Source organism: Ursus arctos, unplaced genomic scaffold, assembly GCF_023065955.2.
Source record: "Ursus arctos isolate Adak ecotype North America unplaced genomic scaffold, UrsArc2.0 scaffold_31, whole genome shotgun sequence".
NCBI lineage: Eukaryota > Metazoa > Chordata > Mammalia > Carnivora > Ursidae > Ursus > Ursus arctos.
In genome coordinates this window covers 30,153,919-30,172,623 of record NW_026622997.1, presented here as the reverse complement: position 1 = coordinate 30,172,623, position 18,705 = coordinate 30,153,919, and the positions used below count along the sequence as shown (strand labels likewise).

The 18,705-nt window shown below is 45.5% G+C and overlaps 1 protein-coding gene across 6 annotated transcripts in view; it reads right to left on the bottom strand.

Moving 5' to 3' along the window:
* The window catches only part of ANKS1A (ankyrin repeat and sterile alpha motif domain containing 1A), a 175,380-nt gene that overhangs the window by 61,953 nt on the left and 94,722 nt on the right, over positions 1–18,705 (bottom strand). For all 6 annotated transcript variants that reach the window (XM_057304802.1, XM_057304803.1, XM_044378271.3 and 3 more), the window contains one exon: positions 6,288–6,877. In XM_057304802.1, the coding sequence (XP_057160785.1) occupies positions 6,288–6,877 (590 nt within the window). The remainder of the gene's footprint in view (positions 1–6,287; positions 6,878–18,705) is intronic.

Genomic DNA, 18,705 nt, shown 5'->3' with positions numbered 1-18,705 from the left:
GCAGTAAAGTGCTCTGTAGAATATAAAAATGAGTGAACGCTGGTGAGAGGGTTAAAAAGAGAAAAGAAAAGAAAAACCCTTCAGGTGGAGAAGGCTGGGTAAAGGCTATCAGAAAAGCCTCTCCTTGATGCCACCAGGAAGGAAAAGAAGGAAAAGTAAATGAAGAGAATTAAGAGGAAGTAAAAAGCCAGGAAAGAGCATAGAGGAACAGGGAGGAATGAGCAAAGGAAATGAAAAGGAAGAAGCAGGAGGAGTGAAGAGGCAGTAAAGCAGCCAGGAAGAAAGCTGGAGAGGAGAGGGAAGAAGGGAAATGCGGACAGGAAAGATAACAGCCAACCCCCACCCCATCCCCTATGCAAAGTGAAGTGGCAGCAGCAGGGAGGGCGCCCTTCCAGGCCGGGTGCCAGAGGCCCTGCCCTTGCTGGCACGCTGTCCACTTGGAGGCATGATGTCACCAAGGGCGGTCTGGTGGGGAGTGGCAGGGGTCAAGCACACCAGTCCTCTCCTCACTAACTGTAGAGCCAGGACTAACGTTGGCTTATTCAATAACGCTATGTATGGGGTTCTATTAGCATCAAGGCCATGGAAATGCCCGTATGTATCTTTTTTTAATCTGGGCTAACCAAAATCACTTGGATTGATCAGATCGAAAGGCAAAACTGTTTACTCAGGGCTGCCTCAAAACTAAGATTCTTTTTAAAAAACAAAACAAAACAAAAAGCCCTCAATCTTACCAGGCCACTTAAAACCAAGGGAAATTTCGAGGTTCTAGGACAAAAGTTGGGACTCCTGTGTATACAGGGAAACAACTAAACAGACACCCCAGGCTCCGATTTGTCCCCAGAGGTAGGAGTATCACATTCTTGTCTGAGTAGGCTGGCCATGCTCAGCCAGAAAGGCTACACAGCGTGCTTGTTTACATCCTAAAGAACAATGCAAACTGCAGACTGTGGTATGGAAAGTTCAGCCATTGTCAGCACAAACTCAAGCTCCAATCTTTTTATTTTACATCCAGGCCATTCTTTTCTAGCACCCCCAACCCTTAAGGGTTAAAAGCAACCCAAGCCTCTGTGGAGTTGAACCAATCAGCTTTTCTCTTGATGACATCATGCCTCCAACTGGACAGCGTGCTGTGCCCGGAAGGGTGGGGTGGCTGGAACCAGGCCCTTCGGCCTGGAAGGGCGCCCTCCCTGCCGCTGCCACTTCACTGCTCACTGAGGGATCTGAGGGCCAAGGGTCCCCTCAGCTAACATTTCAGGTGAAACCGGGAAGTGCCCCAAATCCCCAAATCCCTGGCCGGAAACGATTCTCAGCTCATACAAATGCACACAAAGCACGCGTCCCTGCTCTTCACCCATTTCCCACTTGTTTAATATTTATGAAAGCTGATTACAAAACACAAATTTATCACTTAAGCCTTCAGCCAAGTTTTAAATTACTCAAATGTTTATGCTAAGTAGACAAGCAGCCTCCTGCGGCTTTGTATTTCACAAACTTCAATCCCATCCCATTCAAAGGCAGGTAGTGAGAGACCTATCTGACCCCAAAGACGACATACATCCAAGCCACAATCAGACCAGAAGGTTATTTTTGTTCTTCTTAGGAGGTATTTATTTCAGACGTTAATTGCTGCCGCCGCCGTGTGCACTCGCGGGTGCACCATACAGCGCAGAGACAGCATGGAAGTACATCTAGGAGATGGTGGTTCTGGGGCACACAGCTGAGGCGCTGACGACACGGCCACCTCTGGAAAGGAGAACAGGCTTCTTCCCTATAGTCGGAGGTGGGAGAGGCTTCAAGGCAGATGATGAATTTCTCCTGCTTCCCAGCACCCTGAATATCCACACCTCTGGCTCCTCCGCAAATGAAGATTAATTTACAATTTACATGCATGAGCCGTGTTTACTGGTCCAGCACACAGCCATCTCGGATAGGAACAGTGCTACAAATGTCCGTATGGCTCAGGGTCCCCTCAGGAAAAAGATGGCACATACAAACTGGGCAAACGAGCTTAATAAGGGGATTATTTATACGGATTTGGAGAGGGTACAGAGAACGCAACAAGGGAGGCGAGTGAGTCACAGCCAGGAGCCCCAGGCTGGAAGTGTCAAGGGGAGGGACTGATTACCAGAACCCAGAGACAGCAGCTTTAGGGAAAGGTCCCTCATAGGAGAGCTGGTTTTTAGGAGGGGGGACACAGCCAACCCAGGATTCCTCTGACCTTGTGATGCAGGCCACACAGATGCACCTTCTGGGGCACACAGGCAGGTAGAGAGGGGTAGGGAACATGCCCGAAGGCAGACGGAACATGCCCTGCAAGGTGTCCCACATCTTGTACCTGGAGGACAGCTCAGACAACAAACAAACTAGCCCCCGACACAGCCACGCAACAGGATACTGTGCCTTTCACAATTCAGGTCTGAATCCGGGTCTTATGGATGATGCCACGGTTAGATACCCACAAAATGCAGTAATCAGGTAAGACACATAAATTATAAATCGGTAAATACACTAAGACCCCAAATTTGGATACACGTCAAATGTGAACAGAGGTTAACCTATAGAGAGACGTAGGTGATTTTCTCATTTCTAATCTATATATTTTTAAAGTTGTATTGATGGACAGCTTTCCCGTTTACCTTCTACTATGCCCCTATTCTGTTAGGCATCATCAAGATAACAAGGAGTGCTTTGATTTTTGACTGGTGAACAGAGAAAGTATCTACTGAAGCTCGGATTTTGATCTCCTCTTAGGTGGAGCTCTTTTCAAAGCAAACTCTATTATTTTTTGTTCCTAAAAATCTAATGGAAACTAGGGAGAATGCTAGTGTCTTAAGCTCATTTCAGAAGTTCACTTTAACCAGGCTAACTTTTCAAAGTCCTCTCGTTCTGGGTAATCAAAGAGGGCTGCATGAAGCACCTGTAAGGAGCGGTCTGTATTTGGATGAAGTGACCCCCAATCTACCAGCTGTGCAGGTCCCTCAGCTACAGAACATCAGCCCCAGCAAGCAGCCCGTCAAGTAGCCTCTGGCGGCCATGATACAGAAGAAGACATTGGAAAAATAAACAGTAGAGAGGGCTGCAGATTCCTTTCCAACTTCTCTCCTCTACGGGAGTTAGCAGGAAAGCTCTTTAATTTCTCAAAGAACAATGGGGGGCTAACTGCCCTACTTCCCCAGGCTGGGCAGGCTCTTCTGTCCCTGGGGTGGGCCAGAGTCACGCAGGATGTCACCAGGTGAGGGGCTTAAACTCCACTGTGTCCCTGTCACCTCACTAGCACCAGACAAGCCCCCAAAAGTTCTGCCTTTCTTAAGTTCTGAGGATGCTCTGCGCCTCAGTTCCCATTCTCCAAAGCTCCAGGCACAATAATAATAGGAATAGCTATCATTTACTCAATACTGTATGCATAGTAAGAACTTGGCTAGGCACTTAAATACATGTCTAACTGGTAAAATATGCTTCTGAAACACAGACTTGACTGCCTGTCTCACAAATACCAGTAATGACGGTGAGGCTTCCTGAGGCCACTCATGCGACAAGGAGGGGTTGATGGTGGAGCTGAGGTTCAGAGCTGGATCTGCTGACTCTGGAGCCTGAGCCCCGTGTATTACCCTGCACTGCCTTCTAGGAGCGGCCTGGCAGACTTGCCCGCAACTCCATCTGTGCTGGGACCATAGCTGCCCGGGCCCCAAGTGAGAAGCCAAGCTCCTTCACAGCAGCTTTCCCCAAACTCCTGGGGATCTAGTGGTGACAAAGAAAAGAAATCAAGCACAAGATACCGCAAAGCAGCCTTCAGCACTGGTTAGGGGTAGGGTGGGGAGCAGCCATTAACTAATGACCTGTTCTAGGAAAGTCTGCCAAAGGCCTGGGTCTAGGGCCGACCACTGGGGGAAACACTTCTGAAGTTTCTCTTTCGACAGAGATAGCCACAAAAACCAAGTATAATATGACTCAAAAACAATGATGAAGGATTACGCATGAAAGGGCCCTGTTAATATTCTCGATATGAGCAAATCTCAATCTTCTGAATTCTTTCCAATAAGACCTCGGTTGCCTTATTAGGTTTTCAAATTTAAAGCGTAACAGTGCTTTTGGTCCTTCAGTCACATTACAGACTGGTCCAGGACACCCAGACCTCAAACAGTCCCTGGATTCACTGTACCCCCTGCGAGCTCTACCTGCAAAGGGAATGTGCGCATATGAACCTCCTGTCGCTAAGGTGCCAAGGGACAACTAGCGTGTTCGCTCGAACCGCGAACTTCAATTAAGCTGGGCCGTGCTTCAGTGATTTCATGTTTTTTCTCCAGGAGGAAACGGTGGAGCCCATAAGACTGCCTGGCAAGGCTGCGTGTTAACAGAGCATGGAAATCCTGTGGCGAATCACCCAGTGCTACTGACCTCTTGGGTGAAAGGTATGCTCAGGAGATGGAGCCAACAAGAAGAGGTAATTCATTTGACTGGAAAAGCTGTCTTCCAGCACATTTGAAGGATTCTGAGATACTGCCTTGATATCAAACCAAATATTCACTTCTCAGCCTCATGTTCAGTCTCCTCTCACTCTCTATCCTTATTTCTTATTAAGATCTTATTTTTTAAGTAATCTTTACACCCAACCTGGAGCTTGAGCTTAAAACCCTGAGATCAAGAGTCACACGCTCCACCGACTAAGCCAGCCAGGTGCCCCCCTACCCTTATTCCTTATGCTCCCCTATACAAACCCCACTCTCTATAGAAACCAAAGGACCTAAGCTTTCCCAGCTCCATACCTTCACTCACACTATTCTCTCCACCAGTGCCCTTTCCTCATTCCCCTAGCTTCAATCTGGTTTTCCCCAAAACACCTGCTTCTTTAATTCCACGTCAAGTTCTGCATCTGTGGGATCTTTCCTAAAGCCCCCTCCCACCCTCTTGTCTCCACCCTCCCCACCCCCACCGATGTTTTTCTCCATCGGCCCTTCCTCCGACTTCAGGGCACACTGCACTTCTCTTACTTGTAAACTGCCTTATCCTGTCCTTGACTGTAAACGAGTGAAACTCTGTTTTGAAAAACAAAGGCAGAGCACACGTTCTAGTGTGCTACACGCAGACTCTAGTGTGTAATCTCCCACGGGCCGAGAGCTCTGTCACTCAAACTGATTTTCCTCTAAGCGGTCTAGCGTCTAGTCCGGGCTCACGCAATCCTGGTTTCTGAAGCAGTGAAAACTTCTGTTGCGCAGGACTCCTCAGTCCTCGACTATGCAGAGTCCCCAACCTCATCTTATCCGGAGATAGAGCGCTGTAGGAATTGCCCCCACCCTGTTCCCACGCCGGGAATGGGACTCACTTTGGTTTGTATAACTTCGCAGCTGCAACCTGAATAGATCTGGGTAGGGCATTTAGTCTACAGATTGCTCAAACGGACGCGTCAGCTGCACTGCTCCCCTCCTCTTCGCGAGCTAAATTCATCTCTTGAAAATGTTCCTGGGAGACAGACCCAGGCCCCTTCAAAGGCAGCTCCCTCTCAACAAGAAGCCTGCAAGAGTAGCACGCTAACATTCTCTGGGTGTTTACCAATCTTTGAGAAACACATTCTTGTGCCCAGTAAGACATGTCACAGTCACTGAAAAATATCCGGGTACATATTTCTTAACTATTCTAGAACAGTGGTTATGAAAGTTAACCTGGGCCTCAGACTCCAAACGTTTTCTCCTCTCTAATCTCTGTTTTTCCAACCACCTAGCCCTCTGCCTCATCAACCCGGGAATGTGGGACGGGCAGAATGCTTCTGCGGGGAGAGGCGTTTGGTCTTCCAGGGGAATGCAGTAGGAATCATCACGGAGGAGCAGAGACTAGAAAAGCCCCCTTCTGATCCCCTTTCAGCAGCGTCTCCCAAAGCCCACCCCTCTTACCCCCTCCTAGCTGACCCCAGGTCTTTCCTCTTCCTCCTGAAGACTCATACAAAGTTTTCTTCAGGGTTAGATGACTCCCTGGATGGTGGCTAATGGGATCCAAATATTTTCAAACAGCATGTCATTTCTAGGAATTGCCTCTCCCTCAGACCTGTCTGCTTGGGGCCGCCACCCTCCAGCTTAACCATGAATGGACCTATCCTTTGCCATTTGGGCAATAAGATCCCCTGCCTGGCAATTTGGGGCTTGTCTCGTCACGGCTGTCAGAAACATTCTGGTCACAGTGCAAAGGAGCCAGGGCAACGCTGGCCCACATGTCCTGGTCCCGGGAGTCGGCACACAGGGGAGCTGTGGTGGGCTGTGGCCAGCCCAGCTCCCTCTGACATCACGTGGCCTTACCTCATCCCACTCCGAGGCAAAGGAGGGCGACTTCTCCAGCCTCTTCTTCCCGATGCTGCAGTTGGACAAGGACTCGCTCCGGCTCCCCATTGTAGCGTTCTCCGTGGGTGAACAGGTCAGGAGATCAGAGTCAGACTTGGACAAGCTGCGGCTGAGTTTGAGTTCAGCTTTGGGTTTGCTGGTGGGAGGGGCTCGGCTCCTAGCCCCACTCCGGTCTCTTTCTTCCTCGGCACCACCAGGGTGTTGAGATGCTGTGTGAGTCAAAGTTTCGGGGTGCGATTGGCTGTTGGTGGTGGGCAGGCCAGCCGGGTAACCCACTCTCTTACTCTGGTCCAGGACACGGGGCGGGGAGGCTCCAGGAGCGTGCACACCCGTCTCCTCCAGCTGCATGCTGGCCTCGTGACAGGCGCCCCGTGTGGGGGACCCTTCTGGATGGCTCTGGCCAGTGGCAGAGAGCAGCTGGAAAGGGTCCTGCCCCACCTCACACACCGGGGAGGAGCCGTGGAGGAGACCTGAGAACTGCTCTGGGACCTGTCCGTCTTGCCCCTCCGCAGAGTCCTGGCTCCGGCTGCTGTTGCTCCGCCTGTGGTCTTGGAGTGGACGGAGAGACAGAGAAATAAAAAATTAAACGTGGCAAAAATCAACAAAGTTCCAATGTAGCGAGCGAACGGCAGGGCTGAGGAATTCAACAACAGGGAAAGAGAGAAAAGCTGGATGGGCTGGAGAGAGGGTAGAGGGAGAGAAGAAGAGAGAGGAAGGAAGAAAACAGTTTCGTATTGTTCTTAATGTTCAATTTGTACCCAAAGTCAGAGCATTTATGAAATTCCAAACACTGGCCTGATTAATGCTATCTGGCAGCCTTCCCTGTTGTTAGGTTTCTGTTAACGTTAACGACCAGACCTTGCTATATAAGGCGAGAAGTGCTAACTATACCTACAGAAAGGACAGGAGTAAGGAGACAGAGAGCAAACACGGAGTAAAAGTGAGAAAGAGAGAGAGAAAGCGAGCCAGCGAGCAGGCGAGACTCACTCCTGGAACATCTGATACATTTCCATAAAGGCCAAAGTGTTATTTAGAGCCACTCGCCCTCCCTTCCTCTGGCAAGCAGCAACAGAGGGGGAAAAAAATGGAGGTCATGATCCACAACCTGCAACTTCTGGAATTCTTTAACTGAACGTGCAAAACAAAACAGCAGAGAAATAACCGCTTCCTTCCTCACAGGGGGGCTGTTCAGGGTTCCACGCCTCATCCTTCCTTCCTCAGGGAGCACTTTTTTTTTTTTTTTTTTTTTAGAATGTGCACATCTCACTCCTTCCAAAGCCTCCCAGCTGCTCCTATTTGTTTAAGTTTAACCTCAGTTGATCCACTGAAAACAAAATGGTCTAATTTGTCAATGCCAAGAGACATTTGCAGTTCTCTCAAGACCTCCTCAACAGCCCAGAAATCTGACACTCCTAGCTCGTGAGGCCAACTACTACTGTATACTCACGCAAGATAGCAAATACCTCTGCCCTGGAGCAGCATAAATAACTGACCAATTCAGAGTCCACCATCAGTATCACACGGGGACACCCAAGGGGCTCGCCCTGCATGAACTCAGACCCATTAGAGATTTTCACCTTCATCAGCAGGGTAGATTAACCACTCTGCCCAGTACCAGCTCACATTCCTAAGCTAATATTCAATGTTGTTTTCTCTGTAAGTGGAATCAACGCTATAGATACCAAAGGATTCCCTCATCTGCCCAAAGCTCCCAAGTACTGTTCATGAGTTCAGAGAATCTTAGAACCCAAAGGATCAAGTTCAATTATTTTTACAGGTGAGGAATCTAAGGGCCTCGGGCCTTTAGTGGTTTGTCCAAGGTGGTGGGGAGAAGACTTTAACCTAGGCTTTTCTGAACACCTGGCTCTGGTCCTGGCTGTGCTGCTCTCTAGCTGTGTGGCCTTGGCACTGATCTCATCCTGCTGGGCTTCACTATCTAAAATAAGTAGCATGGACTGCACAGTCTTTAAAAATCCCTTTTATGTTACAAAGGTGATGAGAATCCAAGTCTCCACCATACAATGATGGCAAACTTCTCCCTCTCAGGGGGTGCTGCAGATCCCTGCCCGGGTACTTCTCCTGCTACTGCCTACACAGCACCCACCCTCCCTCACCAGTGTGCCTGCAGCCCAAGGTTCCTGGGAGCTTAGTTCCACAACTGAATACGGTCATCAGGTGAGGAGGGGTGCACTTCATAAACACGATGCACTAAAACAGTCTTCACCGCCCCATGCACAATGCCAAAGTCCCACAATGCTGGCTCTTCCAAGACAGCCTTTAAGGAAGGATCCCAACAACCAGTTCTCATATTGCACCCACCAGCCTGAAGCCTGAGCAGGGACATGGTTCCATTCACCCCACTCTCTCGAGAAGAATGGTTCAGTCTCCACAGCCTGTTCAGCTTTTGGCAAGCCTGCTGAGGCTGCAAGGGGGCAGCCAATTAGCTCCTCTTTATGGCTCTGATTACTTATCCACAGGAGTCCAGAAGTATGAACTTTGGCATCTCCTTCCTCTACACTTGACTGCTTCAGGACTTTGACACCCCTAACTCACAAACTCTATACCCCAAAGGTCAGGTCCAGAGCACTGAACAAGCACTGAACAACTGGAATCATTTCTCTAGGGAAGAAGAAATGCTGCGTACGTAAGAGTTCCATCCAGCTTAACTCAGCCCCAGGAAGCCATGACTTCAGGACTATGAATTCCACATATGACAACTGCCCGCCTGAACAAAGCTGCCCTGTAGCGTTGCACAGTGGGGCCGGAGAGGATGACACATGACCCTCTACTGGTGGTTCAGACCAACAGCACTTCCTAGGAGAGGCTGACGGGGAGAGTCAAAATTGCTACCTCTCGGACCATATCCACATGGCCAATTTCCTACAGATTCTGGCCCAAGGTGCAACGTTCCTCTGACTGCATCTGAATACAAAAAGAGGACTTTGGTAACGGAAACACGGGCTTCTATTCCTTTGTGTCAGCATCTGGCTCCTTATTTCTCAGTATTTTAGGGAGGGAGGGGAGTCCAACAACAAAAGAGAAACACCGGAGCCCAGAACTAGGAGTTAGCCTGGCTCGCAGTGCCTGGGTGGACCTCGGAACCCAAGCCACAGAGAATGTTCTGACTGCTGCTGTGGGAGCTGACAATGAAGGCCCTGTCTAACAGCCACCCATTCATACTAGCCATCAATGAAGAAAGAGAGACAGATGCCAAGAGCTCAATTCCAGACAGATGCTGGGGGAAGGAAGTAGGCAGAAAGAAAGAATGGAAACTTATGGAGGGGAAAATATGTGAAGAGGAAAAATTTCTGAAGGCCATAATCCCATGAGGGAAAACACAATCTAACAATACTTTATGGAGTATAAGAACTCATGGAAAGGAACTCTTATGATTACATGACCCACCCAGGCAATTCCCTAGGAAAGACATCTTGGTATTTGAAAAGCCTGTCAAGATCAAAGATCCTCAGGATCTTAACAAGCTAGTGTTCTCTTCCCCATAAAAAACCGTATCTAAGACTAAGCTAGATACCCTGGCAAATCAACAGGTAGGAAAAGACCTACTCAGTGGTCCCTTCCTTCTGTAAAATCAGGATAATATTAGGCCTCTCAGGGACAAGGTGGTAACAATATAATGTACTGATTACGAGCCAGATCTTGAGCAAATCACTTAACTCCTCTGTGCCCAGAATTCTCATCTATAATTTTGGGATCATGATAGTACTGACTTCAAAGGATTGTTGTGAGAATTAAATTATACGTGTCAAGCATTTAGAACCACACCTGACACATGCCAGCTCTCAAGAGATGTTAACAATTACCATTGTTCTCCACACAGGATCCATTACAACGTACTTCGCTCACAGATAAGCCCAACAACTAATCTGCTGCTCACAGGTTTGTCGAAAGGACCACCAAAGACAGCGTACATGATGCGTACGAACATCCACTGACTTCATTATCCTTACAACTCTCGACAGCAGAAGGAAGGGCCAGACAGTAATACCGTGAGAAAGCCGAAGTGAGAAATGGGCCCCAGGACTGTGGCTATGACTACGCATTCCCTCATAAGCATGTGCAAGATGTCTGCCTTCAAGGGGCACCCAAGAGATGAAGACACTGAGTTTCTCAATGGACTTACCAGCCATCAGAAGAAACTAGCATATACAGAAATGACTAGAATTCAAGGCCAAAATTAATAGGTGCTTTAAGAAAAATACAAACCAAATGCACAGTGAACAGGAAGAAAAGTGTGATTACTTTGAACCAGAAGGATTCTCAGAAGAGGTAGCTTCTGAGCTGGGCACTGAAGGCTTAAAGTTTAGTGGAAACACATTAGAAAAAGCAGAGACACAAGCCTCGTGCCTGGGCACTCATGGACTCTCGGACCTGCAGAAGAGAACCGTCAGGCCTGAGGCTGTCCCTCTGACTGGGAACCACTGCGCTTCCACCGTAGAACACAGCTTCCAATCCTCCTCCCACGCTGCCCTCAGCAGTCCCCACAACCTGCCCTTGTAGCAGAGAAACAAGGGGCCAGGACACAGGGACAGCTGCTTCCCTACTCTCCCTGTATATCAAGGCCAGCTGCTCGACTGAGCAGCACACACCAGCATGCTAATTTCCAGCCCCTCGACTTTCAATCTTCATTCATTGTGGGTGTTCATTTTCCCTTTACCCTGTGAGCTGCTGAAGCAAGAGGTCTTCTGTGCTGCATTTTAATGATGATGATGATCCACGGGGATCTCAAGAGCTTCTGAATAATAACATTTTAACATTTACACATTTTCAGTCACCCCCCCCCCCGTCTGTTTAGATTAGGGCTAAAAATTGCGGCTTGTGTGAGAACTTGGTAAGTCAAATCAACCCTCCGACCCAGAGAAGGTTACTCCAGTTACCCAGACTGTTCTGCTTTCTTTGTTCCATTAGTACTGGAACCCTCCAATTGCCCGGTCACTGCAGTGAGCACCAGAAACTGTGTGTCCAGGACATGGCCACTTGTGGAGAGTCACCACGTTCTCCTCAGAAGGAAGGTGCTGACTAGGTTATGCAGACACTTGCTGGCGATTGTGATCTGATAAGACTAGTAGACCCAGAGTCCATTCTCTGGTCCATGGCAACCAGAGAAACAGAAAGAGACCTGGACTGGAATTCAGGAGGCCCAAGTTACAGTCCCAGCCCTGTGATTTTTTTTTCTTTCTGGGTCTTTAAAAAATAAAAAATAAAAAGGAAAGGCTGGGATGCATTCTCTAGGGCTTTGAGATTTAGTATGATTTGACTCTGATTAGATAGATGAATCTTCCAGTTCTAGGGTGTTAAGAACATGAAGAGTAGCAGGGCCCTGGATAAAAATGGTTTAACCTCATGGCTAAACAGGCTTTGGATTCAGCCAGACTAGGGCTTAAGACCCAGCTCTAACACCAAACTTCTTCCTCATCTACTACACGGCGATAAAAATAGCCCCCACCCGGAAGATTTGTCATGAGATACACAATGACCTAATCAGCGTAGATGGACTCAGCACATGGCCGCCCCTGAGAAGCATTCATTAAACGGTAGCTGCTATCATTATCATCATTCTTCATTTACAACCATTTCCGAACTGCTCTTCATGCTAACACTGCACACAGAGGCTGGTTTCCTTTCTCCCGACTCTGCAAAAGGAGCCTGGTTTCTCCTAAGTGGTTCTGCAAACTAGACAGAATAAAACTCCACTGGCGGGGAAGGTCCAGTAGTCTTGCAAGTTTAGTACGGGGTGACGTGTAGCAGCACGGGGGAGAATCTTCAGGTTAGGACCCATCTCCACCCACTGCAGCTCCCACAGGTATAGCCCAGCTTTGGGACTCAGGACTGTTCTACCTTGACTTGGTCCTGACTACCTTACAGCTCCCCCATTTCCTTAAACTCCTCTTGGAGAATCTGTTCACTCCCTGTTGTTGGACCTCTGGCCCCCCAAATTTCCCCATTCTGTATACCAGCTCTGCTTGGATCACTTTCCTACCAGCCATGACACTTAACCGTGCCAAATTTAATAGCACACTTGACATCTCTGTTTCCCTTGATCTTCTGCCAGTTCCAACACTGGGTATTCACAGCCATTTGCTCTCTTCTCCAGTTGCTGGAATGTTGAGTCCCGCTGACTACTCACGAAACAACTGACTGAGTCCTCTACCAGTTTACTTAACCCAGCTGGCTTCCAACAGCTACACTGTGTTTGGTACTACTTATTCTACGCTGGACACCCTGTTAAGCATTTTTTTTTTTTTATTATTCACAACAACCATGAGATAAGAATATGTATCCCTACTTTACATGTAGAAAGTCAGGCTTAAAGAGGTTACAGTCACCAGCCAATACGTGGGAGAGCAAGAATCCAAGTGGACCACCAGGCCCAGCCACCCTTTTACTCATCTCTTGACAACTGCGCTATCACCGTAGATGGATTCCTCATTTCTCCCACCCTTTTCAGACTGTCATCTTTCCCACAGCGCCTGTACTCTCGGATATAATCACACCAATTTCCTGAGAAGACTCAGATCAGACAAACCTCTTAACTACTCTCAGTGCCGTGTCAAAACCTGGGGATAACTTAATCTCTTCCCACCTACCTCAGAGAAGTCTCTCCCCAGTCTCGAATTTATCAGTGGCCTTCTAACTGCTGACCCCTTCTTCTAGTCTTCCTTTGTCTAGCGCTTTCTGTATCATCTGACACAGTTTACCGGTTATCCCCGGGACCCACTCTCCCCTTCTTCTTGGTCATAGGATTTTTTTTAGATTGGCTCACAGTCACCTACATTTGGACTACACTTCTCAGCTTCTTTGTAGTTAGGTATAGTCACATGACCAAATTCTGGCCAATAGGTTATACGTGAAAGCAATATTTTGAAAACTATCTTTAACGTGCCCTCCTTTCTCCCCTTTCTTCTTCCTGTGCTGACAGCGTGAACTTGAACAGTCATCTTGAACCATGAGATGGCAGAAAGAGACTGGTTCCTTGATCATCATGAACGGCTATGCTAGCCCTGAACTCCTTACTTCTGGACTTGTATCTTGTTTAAACAACAGTTATTTTGGGGTTCCGTCACAGTCAGCCTCGGCTTCAATGGCACTGCATTATCCTGATTATTTTCCTATGTTTCTTTACCCTCGTGCTTCTAAATATAGGTTGTATTCTTGACTTCCTCAATCTGTCTAGTTTTTCCCTCACCAATGATTAATCTTTTATGTTACCCATCAACTCAACTTGGATGATCCATGAATCTGCATTTCTAATCTCTCTCTCTTGAACACTAGACACACATTTCTAAGTGTTTATGAGTATCTTTACCTCCTAGTACCTGAAACGCCTCAAACTTAACATATTCAAAACTGAACTTAACATCTTCCTTCAAATGTGTCCTTCCTCAATCCCCTATTTGTTAGTTGCATAATATTTTCCCAGGCTCAAAACCTCAGAATCATCCATAATACCCTCTCTTCTTGATTCTTCCACATTTGATTGTAAGGTCCTGTTAATTCCACCTCCTCAATACCTCTACCATCCATACCCTCCCTTCCTATCACTTCCTCCTATACCTCTAGTTTGGACCCTAATTTCCTTTAAGAGATTCCTTGAAGTCTCTTGACTTCAAAGTATTCTTGCTTCTAGTCTCTCCCAACTGCAATCTAAGATTCCACAATTATACATATTTAAAGCATGGCTTCTATCCTACCATCTCACTCAAAAAGCTTCAACAACACTGCGCTGTCTGGAATAATGACTGACATTTGAGATCCCATACTCCACAACCAGTTCTTTGTTCCAGCCAAACTGGATTACTTACAAACATGAGCTCTATCATCTCCCAACACCTTATTGTTGTTTATGCCACTCCCTCTGCCTGAAATGCCCTCTCCTTCCTCCTAACTTCTGCCTAGCAAGTAGAATTCTCTGCTTTTGGGTTTAACTCAAATGCTACTTCCTTCACAAAGCCGTCCCTGATCTCCTGCACTAACATAATTTATCCCTCTTTTGAACTGCAAAATTACGTTATACCACTTTACAGAATTTTAACATATTCTGCCCTTTTATGTATTTTACATATGCCTCACATATACATATGTATATACATGGCTGTCAATACATTTCGTGAGAGAAAATATAGATGTATAGTTCACAAGGCTTGGACTTGTTCCACAATGGAAAGAAAAACAAACTATTCCAACTCAGAAATATAAATTGATTGGAGCAAGACAGTTATACAGTAGGACTTTTGGCAGGAGCTCCTCTGATACAAGTAGGTGAGAGAAGAGGAAGCTGCTGAAGGTAAGGCTTAAATATTAAACTGTCTCATTTACTTTTTTTTTTTTTTTTTGCCTTTGGGAAAAGCATCCAAACTTACTCCTTGGAATTGATCATGAGAAGCTGGCCTGGTCTTCCAGGTAAAGATGGTGGATTGAACACAGGTACCTAACCTATCTGGTCTTCTTCCTGAAGTCTTACGAAACCAAATGTGAAAGTGGGACTGCACATGGAGGCACATCTGAGAATACCAAGCTGGCAAAGGGAAAAGCCAAGGGTTACACTACAGAATTCCCTAAAGGCTCAGGAATTGGCAGCGCTCCGGATGCGGGAGTAGAGGGAGAAGCTAACACTTTCCACCCCTCCAAGAGGATTAGGTCTTCCTGCTCATGCATAAACTTCACTCAGATCTAAATGCATGGCTCTCAGGAATACTGACTTGCTTCTAAAAAACCTTAGAATGTAGCTATGTGCCAAACAGTCCACGTGTACCACTGTCTTCGGATAATTATTCATCACTGTCCTCAGCTAAGTAACCACGTCACCTGGACCTAAGCACTACTAGTGGATGCTGCAGAAAAGCACCACAGAGAACAATGATTTTTAGAGCTCTTGGCGACTTTCCCATTTGCTATCAAACCTGGGAAGTTGTCCATTGTTTCTCTGAAGAGTATGTCCAGAATGTCCAGTGGGCAAAGAGTTAAATACTAAAGAGAAATAAATGACTATGCTATGTGAAACTGGAAACACTGTTCTCATTGCTTGTTATGCTAGCCCTGAATAACGATATTAGGAGACTTCTGTGTTGGAAATCATTTAAATAACAGAGGAATACCTAGTTGGATAAAACTACCATAAAACCATCTGGGCCTAGTACCTTTCTGGAGGGATGAGTTTTCTACTTCATGGATTGCTTTCTACTTCTGTCAGTTTTTGTTATATCTACTGACATAAATGGCAATCCAGCAACTGCAGCATTGTCATACATAGTGCAAGATGCTTAGTCACCAAGCACTAAATGCCACTGGAAACCCCATGCTACCAGTCATTGTGATGGACCAGTAAGTATCCCAGACAATTCATCCAGCAGACGGCAGCAACTCTAACCGCAAAAATTTATTTCTATAAACCCTTATTATTAATTTTTAAAGTCTCTAAATTTGTGCTTATATGTGTACTTTATGTTATTCCTACATGTTGTGCTCTTTCCTCCTTCCTTGATCAGAATTATCAGAGATCTTTAAAAAACAAACAAGTTTTCATTGTAATGGTCATGTCTATTGCCTTTTTTTTTCACTTCATTATTTCCACTTTTCATATTTTTTTCCTTACTGAGGTGTAACATGCATACCATAAAGTATGTGAAGTATACTATCTGCTTTTATCTTCATTAATTCCTCGCTGCTACTTTCTCTTGCTTAAGTTTTAGTCTATTTATTTATTTAAGTGGGGGCATAGAGCCCAACACAGGGCTTGAACTCACGACCCTGAGATCAAGACCTGAGCTGAGATCACGAGTCAGACACTTCATCAACTGAACCACTCAGGTACCCCAGTCTTTGTTTTATAACAAATAAATTTAAAGATATAAACTTTCCTCTGAGTATCACTTTGGCCCAATATTATCAGTATTTACATGAAGTGTTTCCACTACTATTAATTAATTTCTAAGTAGAAAAATAGGGAGAAAAAAGATAGGCACCTCATAGACCATCTAACACTAATGACTAAGATGCTCAATTTCACTAGATCAGGCGAAGGCTAATTACGAAAGACACTTCTTTGGCTTATCACGGTGAGAAACATTCAAGAGTGCTAATACCCCATGTTGGTGAAGGAATGGGAAAGCGTGTGCTCATTAACCAACAACGGAGGGCAATTCGGCTTTACCAGTTAGATCGAGACATGCACCTGCACTCTGACTGGCTAATTCTACTTTCTATCAGTGTCTTTTAAGAAATACTTTTGTAAGCATGTAAGAATATGTGTACAGAATGTCCCCAGCAGCTTCAATTATCACAGAGAAATACCAGAGGCAATGTAAACACCCACCTACTAGAGACAAACGTTCAAAAAGAATAAGGTAGATCTTTAAGAACTTAAAACAAAATTGTACCCATGATCTATAGATAAGGTAATTAAAAAAACAAGTGTGCAAAACACTGGTGAAATACGACCCCATTTAAGGTTGTTAAAAACAAACAAAACGATCTCACATAGTCACTTTTTAAAAAAATAAAGATAGCAAACGGCCTGAAGCAGACACTACACTTTCAAATTACGTCCCTTCCGGCAACTGTGAGTACCAGAGAGGTGAGAAGACTGGACCATTTTACTTGTATTCACTTCTGTATTAGTTGAATTTCCTTTTCCCTGGGAGCTAATACAAATGTACTTTGAAAATGTAATTTAAATAATCTCCCATCCCACGTATCCTGCCATAGGTTCATGAACTGTAGTAAGGAGGGCTGAAAGCTCTGGTAGTCTCATTAACATGGCCTTTTGAGAACTGATGAATTAATTCATAAAAGCTGCCTAAGATAATGACATTAGTGGAAAAGCAGAAAAGACTGACTGTGTACTAATCCGTAATATCATCTGCTAACTTGTCTCACATTTACCAACTCTAGCAGGCGTTCCTTCCAGGCGACAGAGAAACTGGCAGAGCCCATTTTCATCTTTAATGTCTCAACTCCTTTGTCTGAAAGCTCTTTGAGTGATCCAAGCAGCTTGCCTGGAGGACGGCACACCCCACATGCTGTGGTCCAATTAAATCTGCTTCCTGCACCACCTACTCTGTAACAGTTAGCCCAGTACTGCTGAGCTGGAAGGAACCAAAGCGAAGGAGGAGGAGACATGAGGCCTTAAGTCCCCTGTGGCAGTTCCGTCCTTAACCTGGAGATCTCCTGACTTGAGGGCAGAAAATTCCTGTGCTTTGCAGCCAAAGAAACCAGCCCCATTTATGAAGTCTGTCTGACTTTCTCGTTTTCTTCTTTCCAAAGGTTGAGCCAGCTATCTTACAGTGGGTCCAGATCAAGCCTTTGAAAGAGAGAAAGAATTATAATCTCCTTCCTACTTGATGCTAAAAATTATTCCCTAAGAATCACTTTCAAACAGAGCACTAAGTACTTGCTCTTTAAGGGTTAATTTCAGTATGATTTATTATTAAACAACTAGAGAATGCACTGGTGCTCTACTCCACTCTCTAAATATTTTAATTAAAAACGTACCAGCATGATTAGAAGATTCAATACAGTTTAGAGAGCTCCCCAAATTGCTATACAGATTCAACACAATCCCAATAAAAATCCAGCAGGACTTTTTGTAGAAATCAACCGGCTCATTCTAAATTTCTGTACGGAAAGAGTATCTAAAACAATTCTGAAAAAGAATAACAAAGTGACAAAGGCAAGAAAAGGATGGTTCTTGACAAATCATGCTGAAACAACTGGATATCCACATGCAAAAAAATGAATCTCTACCTATATATCTCACAGCATAATAAAAAAAATTACCTCAAAATGGGTCGCAGACCTAAGTGGATACCTAAACCTACAAAATTTCTAGAAGAAAATGTAAGAAAAAATATTTGTGACCTTATCCATAAAAAAAGAAATGAAAAGAAAAGATACATTGTCATCAAAATTAAGAACCTCTGCTGTTCAAAAGATACTGTTAAGGGAATAAAGAGACAAGCTGCAGACTAGGAGAAAATTACATATCTGATAAATAGTGTCCAAAATATACAAAGAATCCTCACAACCCAATAATAAGAACACAGCAACCCAATTTTTTAAAATGAGTAAAAGAGTTGAACAGACACCTCATTAGCTATCCGGATGGCAAATAATCAATTAATAGATGTTCACATCATGAATCATTATGGGAATACAAATTAAATCCACAATGAACTATCACTACACACCTACTGGAAGGACTACAATTTTAAAAACCTGACAATATTAAGTGCTGGGGAGGATACACAGCAACTGTAACTCTGATGGAAAAGCAAAATGGTATAACCACTCTGGAAAATGGTTTGGCAGTTTCTTACAAAGTGTGGCATATATTTACCCAGGACCCAGCAATCCCATTCCT